At 43.6% G+C, this 14794-nt stretch overlaps 1 protein-coding gene across 3 annotated transcripts in view; it reads left to right on the top strand.

Moving 5' to 3' along the window:
- Positions 1-14794, top strand: part of XDH (xanthine dehydrogenase) — a 79883-nt gene that overhangs the window by 38396 nt on the left and 26693 nt on the right. For all 3 annotated transcript variants that reach the window (XM_024111569.3, XM_008175030.4, XM_065590556.1), the window contains exons 15-22: positions 718-902; positions 1884-2058; positions 3229-3318; positions 4081-4250; positions 7712-7835; positions 8495-8614; positions 11705-11801; positions 13833-13957. In XM_024111569.3, the coding sequence (XP_023967337.2) occupies positions 718-902; positions 1884-2058; positions 3229-3318; positions 4081-4250; positions 7712-7835; positions 8495-8614; positions 11705-11801; positions 13833-13957 (1086 nt within the window). The remainder of the gene's footprint in view (positions 1-717; positions 903-1883; positions 2059-3228; positions 3319-4080; positions 4251-7711; positions 7836-8494; positions 8615-11704; positions 11802-13832; positions 13958-14794) is intronic.

Below are 14794 nucleotides of genomic sequence, written 5' to 3'. Positions count from 1 at the left end.
TGAAGCTTTTTTTCTCCAAAAAAATGCAGACGTGGTGACCCAAACATTTAATGAATTCATGTTGAATTTGCCAAAATGTTTTGCTCAAAAAATAATTTAAAAATTTCACAAAAAAACGCAAAGCATTTCATTTTGACATTTGCTGTTGAAATGGTTTGATTGTTTTGAATAGAAATGACTTTTCATTTAGAAATCTACTTTACTTTTATTTCATGTTTTTAAAAGGTAAAAATCCTCACAAACAAAATTAAATGTTTAGTTTGGCATGAAACATTTTGTTTGAACACACAACATTTTTTCAACTTATTGGTTTGCCAAAAAATTAAAACAATTTTTTTAAAATAATGTTTTGGTTTGGCCAGTGAACCAAAAAATCAGTTATTCATATAGCTGTAGTGTGAAAATCCGTAGTCATTCATTTCTTTTCCAAGGCTAGAGAAGAGAGAGGACAGGTATCAAAAGAATATTCCCTAACAGTTTTCAAACCTTCCCAGGAAGAGTGAGTGACTTTATAACAGTACCTGATGGACTGCACCTTTCTTAGCTGGCTTTGAATCATGTGAAAAATGGTCTTGTCTGAAGCATGATTCCTCATTCAGAATGCAAAGTCAGCTCTCCATCTGGGATTCTCTTGGGAATCCTGGTCACAGGGCTGTCCACATTCTGCTGCCCTTGCTTGTGACCCAGGTTGAGAACAAATTCTTTCCCTTCTTCTAGGATGAGTATTTCTCAGCCTTTAAGCAGGCTTCCCGTCGGGAGGATGACATTGCTATAGTGACCTGTGGAATGAGAGTCCTGTTTCAAGAAGGTAGCAACCGAGTCCAGGAGATTAAGCTGGCCTATGGAGGAATGGCTCCCACAACCGTACTGGCAGAAAAAACTTGCCAGAATCTTATCAGCAGGTAGGAGAATCATAATCTGGTCTTTTTAGCACAGAAGGGCCTCTTAGTTCAACAGTGTTCATTTTAAAGGGTTATTTTTATAGTAGCAGACCAAATTTTCTGAATCCTCACTTATGGTATGTGTAAGAGGTAATGAAAACCAAGGGATAGAAGAGTGAGAAGTTTGGATAAAACCCTGCATAGATCTGGGGGCTTGTCTGACCTTACCCAGACCTCTTCATGATCTCATGTGATTTCCAGTACTCCCTGCAAGGATTAGAGCACCCTCAAAGAACTGTGGAGTCTGTCACTGATGCTATTTCATTAAGCCATAGCCATGTTTTAGATCTGCCACTGTTTGTTGGAATATACTGATTGAGCTGCTCAAAAAATAGAATTCTTGTCCTGTGAGAAATTCCGAGATTTTCTCATTTTATTTAATCCTGAATCACGACGAAGAGCAGAAATTTCAGAATTTTTAGAGAAGCAAAATATTCCAAAAATTCCCTTTTCAATTTATCAATTGGACTTTTATATCCTATATAATCAAAACAAAGTTGAAATGAAACATTTTGATCATTCCTAAACATTGATGAAATCGTTACATTCCCCGGCAGGAACTTTTCAATTTCATCGAATCAGCATCTTCTGATGGAAAAACATTCTGTTGGAATGTTAGTGCTGTTGATTACACCATTGCTACGGTGGCTACCAGGGGAGTGTTTTAGAGAGCAGAAGCAGAGTGGGTACTATGGAGAAATGGTCTCAATTATGCAGTTGCAGAGCACTGCATAGTTGCAGCATCTCTTAATTTTAATGAAACCAGTGGGAGTTCTGCTAGGGGTAAGGCATGAGAAATGAGACAGAGATTTGTCATTTGAGGAGGTCATGTTGAGGTGTTGGAAGGATTAGTTAGTGAACGTCTGACAAATGTTTTGACAATGTAGAGTGCTAGGGAAGTGCTCCATATTATTATTTATTTATTTATTTGTTCCTGTGCAGAGAGTGGAATGAAAATCTGCTGCAGGAAGCCTGCCGCCTGTTGGCAGAGGAGATGAACCTGTCTCCTTCAGCTGTCGGTGGGATGGTGGAGTTCCGACGCACGCTCACGCTCAGTTTCTTCTTTAAATTTTATCTGATAGTGCTTCAGAAATTAAACAAGCAACCCAATGGGAATGTGAGTGCCGCTCTCCCCTTGCTGGGCTTGGAATAGAGAGGGTTAAATAAAAGACTCCACACAGGAACTGAACCCAGACAGAGTGGGCAGATTCTCAGCACATAGTGAAAAGTGCTGTTTTCAATGCACAGTCCCTGTGCTGGGCAGGGGGTGCAGAAGGAATCCATTCTGCCAAGCCGCTCAGTGTTGTAATAGCTGCTGTGGCCCTGCGCTGCTGCTTCTTCTGTGTAGGGTAGAGATCAGAACATCTGCATAGCAGATCCACTAGCTCAACCCTCACTCCTCCTACAGTGGGCTGTGCTCTCTGGCAGGCAAGCGGGCTCCTAGGTTTCTGCTCTCTCCACACACTGTTGTCAGGGCGGTTGCTGTCCATAGAGGCCTGTGACAACATTGCCTCTTGCATTGTACAAAGATGGATGAGCCTGCTGGGGATTGAAGCCTGGACCTTCTATGCTAAGAGCATGAGCAGGGCTGGTGCAAGGAAGTTTTGCACCCTAGGCAAAATTTACACCTTGCGCTCCCCCGCCCTGTGGCAGCTCCCTGCCCCCCCCGCCCTGAGGCGTCCCCCCGCGGCAGCTCCCCCCCTGCCCTGAGGCGCCCCCCTGTGGCAACTCCCCCCCCCCCCCCCCCCGTGGAGCCGTGCGGCAGCTTCCCACCCCAGCTCATCTCTGCTCCGCCTCCTCCCCGAGCACGCCGCCCCTGCTCTAATTCTCCTCCCAGGCTTGTGGCGCCAAACAGCTGATTGGTGCTGCAAGCCTGGGAGGCGGGAGAAGTGGAGCGGCGACTGCGCGCTCAGGGAGGGGGCATAGGAACGCTGTAAAAAAAAATTGGGGGCACCGCTTTGGAGCGCCCCCAAATCTTGGCACCCTAGGCAACCGCTTAGTTTGCCTAAATGGTAGCACCGGCCCTGAGCATGAGCCTCTACTGCCTAAGCTAAAGTAGATGTTGTCTAACTCCTTTATGTGGACCATCCTGTAAAGGGGACACATCACACTACTGAACTAATGGCTTACATCGGCAGACTGAACCATGTTAGATGTGAAATTGCACAGTCTGGGGTGAAAGTTAGGTGAAAAAGAGGAAGAGGCCAGAGTCTACCTGGGAGACATGAGAAAAGTGAAACAGAAAACAGATAAAAGGAATGGTCATTTTTTAACATGTCTTTTGCAGAATAACCTTGATGAGTTGGTCCCCTCCAAATACGTGAGTGCCACTGAGGTGTTTCATAAAGATCCTGTTGCCAACGTCCAACTCTTCCAAGTAAGTAGCGATATGCGCACGGCTCAGGCTTGCCTCCTCCGTGATTCCAGACTCACTGTATTCTATTTCACCTCCTGAGCATGGCCAGCATTTGTCCTTGCCTGGATTCTGTCACAGTTGAGATCTTTATTGAGGCTTTAAGCACTTCCTTACTGGAGTACTATGATGTTTTCTCCCTTAGTTTCCCAGAAACCTGATTGTCTAAGTGTATGACTCCCAGTGGGCTGCAGCTAGAGAGCTCTTTCCATTCAGCTCCATCGTTCCTCCCATCCTTGTCAAGTTCACTGGCTACCCATCCAGTTCCAAATTCAATTCAAAACTGTGCTTCTGCTTCCCAAAGCTCTTGGGCTGGCTCCCTTCTACCTCTGTCTTCATATCCACAAACACCCCCTGCCTGCTAACATTAACCCTCCACTCACGGCCAGTTATGCTCAGCAGAGAGTGGGGAAGATGCTTTTAAATTTGCACTCTCCCATGCTAGCCCTCCCTTCAAGCTGGTGGGTCATGTCAAAGAACACTTCAGACCCTTCTCTTCTCCTTAGCTTAGAGTTGTATTCCCTGCCCCACCTCTTTCTCTGCCACAACATTGTCCTCTTCCACTCTCATACTCACTTACCCATATTTACTTTCCCCCTCCCCACTCCAACTACTTCCTACGTCCCTCATCACTGTCATAGAACATGCCTTCCCCCAACCCCCCAGCCTCAACATCTGGGTATCCTATGGTAGGAGCAAGGATACCTAGTGTGTGTTTTGTTATAGGAAGTGCCTGCAGGACAGTCTGTGGAAGATATGGTGGGACGGCCCGTGGTGCACCTTTCAGCAGTCAAACAGGCATGTGGAGAGGCTGTCTATTGTGATGACATACCTTGCTATGAAAACGAACGCTACTTAACACTGGTCACCAGCACAAAAGCCCATGCCAAAATTATGTAAGTGCCCTTTTTGTGCACTGGCGTTTGTATTGTGTATCCAGCATTCCTGTTGGGCTGCTGGAGGTTGTTTTCTGAGGAAGTTCTAGCTAACTGAGTATTGTTAGCTGCAGATGAACTGTTGAGCATTGGAAGTTGCAGCTGTTTGTGCCCTAAAGAAAATATTAAAAAAAAAACAACGTTCCTGCTCATGCACGCATGGTGTCCAGCAGAGAGTGTGAAATTAGTGCTGTGCTCCAGCATGGATGTGAGTTTAGTTCTAGGCAAAGTCCTCTGCACTAAGCAGAAGGAAGTCCCATGTCCTTTGCGCTTGCACTTTTTTATACTCAAGAAGGCAGGGTAAAAAATGGGGAGAGGGACGGGCACTGAATGGGTGTGTCTGAGGGTACGTGGATTTAAATACCATTCTCCATGCGCAGTTGGGACCTGCTTAGCTACATGCTGACCTTTTAGGCAGGAGCAACTGATCGCTCCACATCAGCACTCATTTGGTAATGCAGGATTGCGTTCCTTTGTGCCCCTGTCCTGTTCTTCATTCTTTTACCTTAAATACATAACCCTGCACACCTGATCTGGACAGGCTCAAGCCTCAGTGGAATGATAACTGAATGGATGAATGAGTTTCTAATGATAGGAATAAAGCTCTTTATACACTATACAAATTATATACATCCTTACTAATTAGAAAGACAGTTGGCTCTAGACATGTTTTGTCCAGACACAGCATGGCTAATGCATGGGTTGTATCTATGGCAAAATTGACACATGATCAGCTGCCTATGTCCTAGCCTGGCACATGATGTCAGAACATTTATTTTGCAGTGTTGACTGGACCCCTTAACTCTCTGTGTTGGTTAGTTCTTCTTTCTCCTAGTTCTCTATGGGGCAGGACACCCCAGAGTGCATTGCCCCACTTGCTGCTGTGTGAGTTTCCTTTAGGCATTCTGCCCCTTCCTCGGGCACTATGGGATAGCTCCCCAGATTTTCCCCAGAATGCACTAATACATGTCAGGCAGTGTGGTAATCACGGCTGCACAACCTCGGTTGAACAACTGGTTGGGAAATAAGTTGATAACTCAACCGCTGATGTTGTAACTTGGGCAAAGAATGTTGTAAACTGATTACAAAAAACAGTTGTACTTATAGCATAGATGTGGCCTTTAGAGAAGGAGAAGACCGTCTTATTTATCCTCCTTGAATAAATCTGGATCCTTCCCTACAGTGTACAGTATTTTCTGGTGGGTGCCTTGCCTACTCTCCTTGTGCGTATTGTGTATGTGTTGCAAACAGTAAAGTCATTCCAAACTGTAGAGGAGCCGGGAGAATAGTTACTCAGATCTGGAGGAAAGCATGTCAGCCTATAGATTCACTGGGTGAACTCCCATTTACTTCAACAGGGATAGGATTTCACCCACTGTCTCCAGCAATAATCATTTAGCAAAACTGTGTGTGTGTGTGTGTGTGTGTGTGTGTGTGCGCATGCCTGTATATTACTGGCTTGGAGATCATTTGTGGGTCATATTTGAATAGAGGAAAATGAACTGGTCAGTGAAATATGGCATGACCTTCAGCTCCTGATTGTGTGAGAGTTCATGTGTGATCGTTCAGACTCCCCAGTTTACAATGTAAGATGTTCTTTTTATGCATCCTGATTAGCTATTGGCTTTTCACAAACTACTACTTTAGGGCACAATTTGTGTGGGAGTTTTAGAAACCTAAACCAACAGACTGTGCTAATACTGCAGCTATTTTGCCGAAGACAATACATCATTCAGTTGGGGCAAACAAACCACAGCCCTTTCTATGTCAAATGGTTCCATTGTTAATCCAGCCAATTACATGTGGACATCACAAAATGCTGCAGAGCGAGCTCTAATGTCTCTTGTAATATGTTTTTATGAAGAGCTTTATATAAAAATCAACTGTTCTATGGGTTTTTTGGTCATTGTTCCATCCATCACTCACAAACATTTAATGGTACGTCTGTATACAGCTTCTGAAGACAAATGTTTGGCTAAATACCTCATTTGGTGACCAATGAAGACATTTAATGAAATCTTTTGTCTTTGGATTTTCCTTTTCTTTCATATCCAGTCAAATGCACATCAATCATAAATGAACGCTTAGGACCCAAGCATCGTCCAGACCACCGGCCCTGTTTCTCCTCAGAGGGGGTTGCATCTCAGTGTTGATAAATAGACCTATTTATTATGTTTATGTTGCACCTTTTGTCCCAGAGGAATCCCAGGTTTCACAAACTATATACAGAGATCAGTCCTGGCACTATTAGTCATACCTGAAGTGTGACATAGCAGCTGGGAGGGGAATTTAGGTAGGCAGAATATAACTGGCTAGTAGGCCATCACATCAAACCACAAACTATCTCTTGCAAAAAGATCCATGAGATTTTTAAGAACCACAATGATCAGAAGGCCAAAACAGTGTTATGTCTTATCTGAAAGTTGTATATTATAGTATTGTCTGGAAAAGTAGATTAATTCAGTGGTTGGGAGTCAGACTGGAAGTCAAGAAACCTGGATTCTGTTCCTTGTGTAAACTTAGGCAAGTCACTCCACATCTCTGTGCTTCAGTTCCCCTCCGTAAACAGAGATAATAGTGCGTACATACCTTTTAGAAAGCACTTTGAAATCAATATATTAAAACCACTTCATGAGTATTTAATGGTTATTTCCTGTATTAACCATAATAATAGATATTTCCATCCTCCTTAGCATGCACTTGTCTGGAAAATGTTGGTATACTACGAGTTCATTGATAACTGAAGCACCTTTGACTAGCTGTAGCTGAAAACAGAATACTACAGAAAAAAGTTTTAGCTAAATGTCATTGTCAGTGGTCACTGAAACAACCATTTTATCAGACTGTCTGTTTACACGATTTTAAATTGTAATCACACTTACAGGCAAGTGTAAATGGTTTACAAGCGAGCCGAAAAATACAAGGAGATCAATACCCAATACAAGGAGCTCTCTCTGTGTATATCTATTTATCTAACTAACTAAGATATTTTGTTTATGCATTCTCTTATTGGTTAACAATTCATGTGAGTGAGATGCTTATCTCTCAGAGTAGCATATTGTAGAAGGATCTAAATATATTCCTTTATGGACTACTAATTTCTTAATGTTGACAACAACCAGACAGTCATCCTTCCAGAGTGTTTGACCATCCCGACTCCTGGATTCTATTGGCATGATTCTTCACTGCCTTGCCCCTTGGGTAGCCATTTACACCTGCGCTAAAGGAGTACAAAGTGTTACCATTCTGATCTGGCATCACTCTACACCCGCCCTGCACACCTGTGAATGATTGGACAGAGGGCAAGAGAGTCAGGGCAGAAAATCAGGCCCTGTAGAATCTTTAATATGCCATGCAAATTTATAGTGCCATGTACAAGAAAAATAGTAATTCTCTGCTGTTTATGTTCCTCACTTCTTTAGTTCTATAGATACAACTGAAGCCCAGAGTGTCCCCGGGTTTGTGTGTTTCGTCTCTGCTAAGGATATTCCTGGGAGTAATGTCACTGGGATTGCTAAAGATGAACCTGTTTTTGCTGATAACACGGTATGTAGTATCAGAGGGGTAGCTGTGTTAGTCTGGATCTGTAAAAAGCAACAGAGAGTCCTGTGGCACCTTTAAGACTAACAGATGTGTTGGAGCATAAGCTTCGTATTCACCGATAAAAGCTTATGCTCCAACACATCTGTTAGTCTTAAAGGTGCCACAGGACTCTCTGTTGCTTTTCACGGTATGTAGTTTCTTATCCTTTTTAAAAAAGTTGTCTGTATGGAATATAAAAGGCCAAGAGATTGTGGGGTTAATTACTTCTGGGGAAGTTCTCCGCAATATGTCAGTGGTAGTTTTGACATTAACTTTGATGGGGCCAGGATTTCTGCCCCTGAATGTTCTTCTTTAAACAGCAGACAGCTGCAACAAACTCACCCAGTCCTGTTACCAATGATAGAAGATGCCATGTTTTCACGCAACGGGATATGAGTATTTACTGACTTCCACCTGTCTGGGTGACTCTTAAGCCCCAGGTTGGTGGCAACAAATCATTAAGCTGGATTTACATCAGTGTAGATAAAATCAGAATATTTCTCACTATACTTGAAGCTGGTTTTAATTGATTTGCTCAAAAAAATATGTTGCACAAAAAGAAATCAATGTGAGCCTTTCAGTGATTTATTATGGTGAGTATTGGAATCTCTTTTTATGCATAGGTCACTTGTGTTGGCCATATCATTGGTGGAGTGGTTGCAGACACACATGAACATTCCCGAAGAGCTGCTAAAGCTGTAAAGATCGAATACGAAGACCTCACACCTATTGTCACCATTCAGGTAGGATGGCACAGCTTTGATCATATGGTTAGTGAGTCTAAGACCCCTAATGCCTGCTTCAGTCCTGTTTTCCTGAATATGGCTAATTGTGTCGTTGTTGTTGTGTATTAAGTCACTCATGTTTTTAGCATTTGTGACATAGCTCTATCCTGATGGGTGTGGTAGAAGAGCCTAAATAAAACAAAATAAATCTCTGATATTATATTGGTTGGGAATGGAATCACAGGACTGGAAGGGGCCTCGAGAGGTCATCTAGTCCAGCTCCCTGCACTCATGGCAGAACTAAGTATTATCTAGACCATCCCTGACAGGTGTTTGTCTAACCTGCTCTTAAAAATCTTCAACGATGGAGATTCCACAACCTTCCTAGGCAATTTATTCCAATGCTTAACTACCTTGACAGTTAGGAAGTTTTTCCTAATGTCCAACCTAAACCTCCCTTGCTGCAATTTAAGCACATTGCTTCTTGTCCTATCCTCAAAGGTTAACAAGAACAATTTTCCTCCCTTTTCCTTGTAGCAGTCTTTTATGTACTTGAAAACTATTATGTCCCCCTCAGTCTTCTCTTCTCCAGACTAAACAAACCCAATTTTTTTCAATTGTTGCTCATAGGTCATGTTTTCTAGACCTTTAATAATTTTGTTGCTCTTCTCTGGACTTTCTCCAATTTGTCTACATCTTTCCTGAAATATGGCACCCAAAACTGGATAGTACTCCAGTTAAGGCTTTATGAGCACAGAGTAAAGTGGAAGAATTACTTCTTGTGTCTTGCTTACAACACTCCTGCTAATACATCCCAGAATGATGGTTTGCTTTTTTTTGCAACAGAGTTGCACTATTGACTCATATGTAGCTTGTGATCCACTATGACCCCCAGATCCCTTTCCACAGTGCTTCTTCCTAGGCCGTCATTTCCCATTTTGTATGTGTGCAACTGATTGTTCTTTCCTAAGTGGAGTACTTTGCATTTGTCCTTATTGAATTTCATCCTGTTTACTTCAGACCATTTCTCCAGTTTGTCCAGATCATTATGAATTTTAATTGTATCCTCCAAAGCGCTTGCAACCCCTCCCAGCTTGGGATCATCCACAAACTTTATAAGTGTACTCTCTATGCCATTATCTAAATCATCGATGAAGATATTGAACAGAACCGGACCCAGAACTGAGCCCCGCAGGACCCCACTTGTTATGTCCTTCCAGCTTGACTGTCAACCACTGATAACTTCTCTCTGGGAATGGTCTTTCAGCCAGTTATCACCCACTTTTTGTATTTCCCTAGTTTGTTTATGAGACGATCATGTGAGACAGTATCAAAAGCCTCACTAAAGTCAAATCTACCACAACTACTGCTTCCCCCCTCCTCCCATCCACTAGGTTTGTTACCCTGCTCTTGACAAATCTACGCTGACTGTTATTTATCACCTTAGTATCTTCTAGGTGTTTGCAAATTGATTGCTTAAATATTTTCTCCATTATCTTTCGGGGAACAGAAGTTAAGCTGACTCGTCTGTAATTCCCCAGGTTGCCCTTATTCCCCTTTTTATAGATGGGCACTATATTTGGCCTTTTCTAGTCCTCTGGAGTCTCTCCCATTTTCCATGATTTTTCCAAGATAATCGCTAATGGATCAGATATCTCCTCAGCCAGCTCCTTGAGTATTTTAGGAATACTCCAATACATACCATGTTGTCTAATGTGAAGGCAATGGTTCAAGTTCTGTGAAATAGCGCAGTCAGTGTGAAGTCAATGGGCTTGCACCAGGTGTATATCAGCACAGAATTTGGCTAATTTTCAATATTCTGGGCCTGATTCAGATTGCACACTTGGGGAGACTTCATTGGGGTTACTCCTAATTTGCATTGGTGGGAGAGGAAAATTGAGCCCTCTAACGACATTACTGTATTAACTCTATGTGAGACTTTGCAGAACATTTTGCCTCTTTTCTAAGACTAATGAAATTAAGGAAATGACCCTTGAAACTTACTTTATACATTTCCATTGACACATTGAGAACAAACCCATGAAAATACTATCAGTCAGCTAGTTTTCAAAGCAGAAGAACTCTGGGTATATACAATTTGTGACCATTGCATGTGTTTCTGATGATACAAGCAAATGGCAATATTGAATCATAAATCACTCCTGGATAGGAGAAACAAACTGTTGCTAACAATACTTATAAGATTTAAATACGAATTCTAAGGATTTAAAGTTACTATGGGATTCTAGTGAATTTTGTAATGGTCAGTACTGCATGCCCATGTGACATGTAACATGAAATGGGTTTATCTGACTGTACAGGTATAAAGCGTATAGATATATAGATATCTTTTGTTGACAGAGCTTGAATGGAGCTCTTCATGTTTTTGGAGTATTTTATGAGGAAGTTTCCTTGTGAAACTGTATTTAAAAATTGCTCATTTTTGGATGCTATCAAATAATTGATGTGACCTTTAGTATAAAAATGTCAGATCATGGAAGGGCCCAGATTAGAGCTGGTCTAAACAAATTTTTTTTCCTAATGGAAATTTTTGACAAAAATGAAAGCATTTTCATTTTGGTGAAAATTTTCCACTGAAAAAAATAAAAAAAACCAATATTTAGGCTGAAAATGGGAGTTTGCTTCTTGTGGCCCTATTCTTTTCATGAGCTGGGATCCCTCATGGGACTATATCTCCCATAATGCATCACAGGTTCCCTATCTGTGGTGCATTATAGGAAATGTAGTCCAGCCTGGGATCTCAGCCCACAGAGAATAATGGGAACATGATGAGCAAATGACAACTCCTATTTTTGGCCAAAACACTAAAAAAAAAAATTTTCCACAGAAAGCAGACACTTCACAATTTTTTGTTGAAACCCCAATTTTCTGTCAAAGACAATTTAGATGGAAAATTTTCAAACAGCCCTAACTCAGATATCAACAGGCCTTTACAATTAAAAACGTAATTAGTCTCAAGCCAGTTTTCTTGGCTTTGTCCCACATACTTCCTCTTGAATCAGAGAAAAGTACTGATGCCACTCTAGTTGAAATATTTTGATCTACTATCTTTCCAGGAAACCTTAATGTGTAACTATGTTTTCTCAGGAAGCTATCGAGAAACAATCCTTTTATCAGTCTCCAAGGAAGATTGAGAAAGGAAATGTCCAGAAAGGATTTGAAGAATCTGATCATGTTGTAGAAGGTGAGCACAAAGATATCAACTCTATTTTTCGAACAGATACAGCTCCTTATCCTGCAACCTTCACATGAGAAATCCCACTGAAATCAAGAGAAGCAATTGAATGAGTAAGATTTATCATGTGAATAAAGTTTGTTGGACTGGGCGCAAGGTTTCATTTTACTGAAAATAACTGTGTAAATAGACAATGGGTAAAACTTTCAAAAGTTCCCATGTCAAAATTTCTAAAGTGACTTAGACACATTGGCTTCGTCCACGTGGAGAAATTGACTGGAACAGATCCCTGTGTGAACACTATTCTGGAATAAAAGTCACTTAACTATAGGCTAATTAATTACTCCACTTAGTGACTTTTATTCAGAAATAGAGTGCTCACACAAGGAGCTATTGCGGAACAGTTTATTCCAGTCTGTTTCTCCATGTAGATAAGGCCTCAGAAGCCTGTGTCTCCTTGAAAATCAATGGGTTCAGGCCTCTAAGTGCCTAAATCCCTTTTGAAAATGGGGGCATAGTCCCTTTTGAAAGTTTTCCCCAATGACTTTTGGCTTTAGGTCTTGTGACAAATATGGAGCTGTCCTGTAGTAATTTATTAATATTATATATTGGCCTGGTGTCGCAGGGTGCACTCACCACTAGGGCACCTCCTCCTGGCTGCTCTGAGGATTAGCTCTGTCCAGGTGCTGCACCCTCCTCTGGCGGTCTTTCCATCCATCTTTTTCTCTCATCCCTCTCACTCCAGGAGCTGCAGCTTCCTTTTCATGACTTGGCCTTCTGCTCAGGTCACTTTGATCCTCCCCTTCTGGTGTATCAAAGTCTTTCAAGGCAAACTGTTCCAGGCAGTCCGCTCTCCGCCATCTGGTGTGTGCCACTTCCTCAGTGACTGACAGGGGGACCCGGGCCTGTCCTCTACTCCAAGTTCCAACTCTGGGGCCCTTTCAGGGCAGAGCTTGCCTGCTGATATCCTATACCTTGCTGCTTTTCCCCTGAGCCTCTCCTACCTTTCTGGCTCTCCTCCTTCTCTGGGTTTGGCAGCCCAAACTCCCTACTCCCAGGGAGGAACTGTAGGCTACCTATCTCTGTCCCCACGCACACCTCCCTTCTCCCAGGGAGTGACTGCAGACTACTTCCCTGCAGCCCCATTCTGCTCTCAGCTCCTGGGCTTTATACAGTCCCCTACTGTTCCTGTCCAGCTGAGCCTCATTTAATCAATCCCTGCTCTCTGACTCCTCCTCCAGGTGCAGCCTGGGGAGTTAATTGGCCCATCTGGCCACCTTAACCCCTTCAAGTCATGTGTGGGGTGGACACCCCATCACACCTAGTTATTGGGGTCTGTATGAATATCTTGATTTAACTCAAAAGGGGCCTCTCTGGAATATAGGCAGGACGGAGAAGAATAGCCACTTATCAGCAAACACTTAAGAGCTGTTCAGGGACAGTGCCAGAAGTGTTAGCTGGAATGCCTGCCTCAGCCTCCAGCCAGCCACTGGAACTAGTTTGACCCGGAATAGCCATGGCCTGCCAAACACAGGAGAACAAAGAACTCTGGCAGGGATTGAAAAGGACATTCTCCCAAAGGTGAAGGGCGAATCAGACACAGGAACCCGCTGTCTGGTGACTGCCTAGGGTAACCATTAGGTTAGTAGGACCTTAGATAAAGTAGCCATGTGTGTAGACTTGATTGTTGTCTTAAAATTCCGTTTCTCTAATGCTTTGTTCCTACTGCTAAATAAAAACTTTGGTTTTAAGAAGGCTGTTTGGTCACTATATATCACTGGTCACTGGCTCCCGAAGGAAAGAAACACAGGTGTCCGGTTGAATCTGCAGGGTAATAAGCTGTCATAGATGGGTTGTTGTACCCAGATCCTGGTCCAATTGTGTGAGACTTGTGACATTCCACCCCAAAACAGATAAAGACATGGGGCCTACCACCTGAGGGGGTGCACTCAGAGAGACCAGAAAGGTGACAGAGCTGCAAACAGCCCCGTAGCAGCACAGGCCTGCATGTTTCTTCACACCTTTTCATTGGTTCTGTAGGGGAAATGTACATTGGTGGGCAGGACCACTTTTATCTGGAGACTAACTGCGCCATTGCCGTGCCTAAAGGTGAAGATGGAGAGATGGAACTGTTTGTTTCCACCCAGAATCCTACCAAGACACAGGTAACTTCTTTTATTCACCCAGCTGTCCATAGTGAATTTGTGCTGTGGAGATCACTCCTATTAGACTGGGATAAATTGTGCATCAGCAATAGATGCTAGATTTCTCTTGTGTGAAAATAGAAAGCTGGCTCAGAGAGATGGGACTAGGCTATAATGTCTTTTACATTTAGGTAACCAGTGGCAATCCAGTTCCTGGTGGCAAGTGTTCATGTTGCAAAAAACCCTTCCATTTTAGCTTGCACTAGTCCAGGGGTGGGCAAACTATGGCCTGCGGGCCACAACGGGCCCATCAGACCTTTTGATCTGGCCCTCAGCTCCCGCCGGGGAGCAGGGTCATGGGTTTGCCGCATTTTGGAGCCGGAGAGGGGACATACTTCCGGGAGCTGCTTGTGGTAAGTGCTGCCCGGAGCCTGCACCCCTGAGCCCCACCCTGCACCCCAATCCCCTGCCACAGCCCTGATCCCCCTACCACCCTCCAAACCCCTCGACCCAGCCCAGAGCCATCTCTTGTGCCCCAAACCGCTATTCTCCAGCCCAGAGCCCTCACCCCCCCCCCCCGGTGTTCCAACAGCCTGCCCCATCCCTGATCCCCCTCTCGCCCTCTGAAACCATTGGTCCCAGCCTGGAGCCCCGTCCTGTATCCCCAAACCCCTCATCCCCAGCCCCACCCCAGAGCCCTCACCCCCAGCTGGAGCCCCTGCTCCCTCCCACACCCCTACCCCCAATTTCGTGAGCATTCATGGCTCACCATACAATTTCCATACCTCGATGTGGCCCTCAGTCCAAAAAGTTTGCCCACCCCTGCATTAGTTGTTGGCTATCTCAGCAGAGAGGCCA

This window comes from Chrysemys picta, chromosome 3 (genome assembly GCF_011386835.1).
Source record: "Chrysemys picta bellii isolate R12L10 chromosome 3, ASM1138683v2, whole genome shotgun sequence".
In the NCBI taxonomy this organism is placed as follows: Eukaryota; Metazoa; Chordata; order Testudines; family Emydidae; genus Chrysemys; species Chrysemys picta.
Note: the sequence above shows the minus strand (reverse complement) of the source record. Positions and strands in the feature narration are given on the sequence as shown.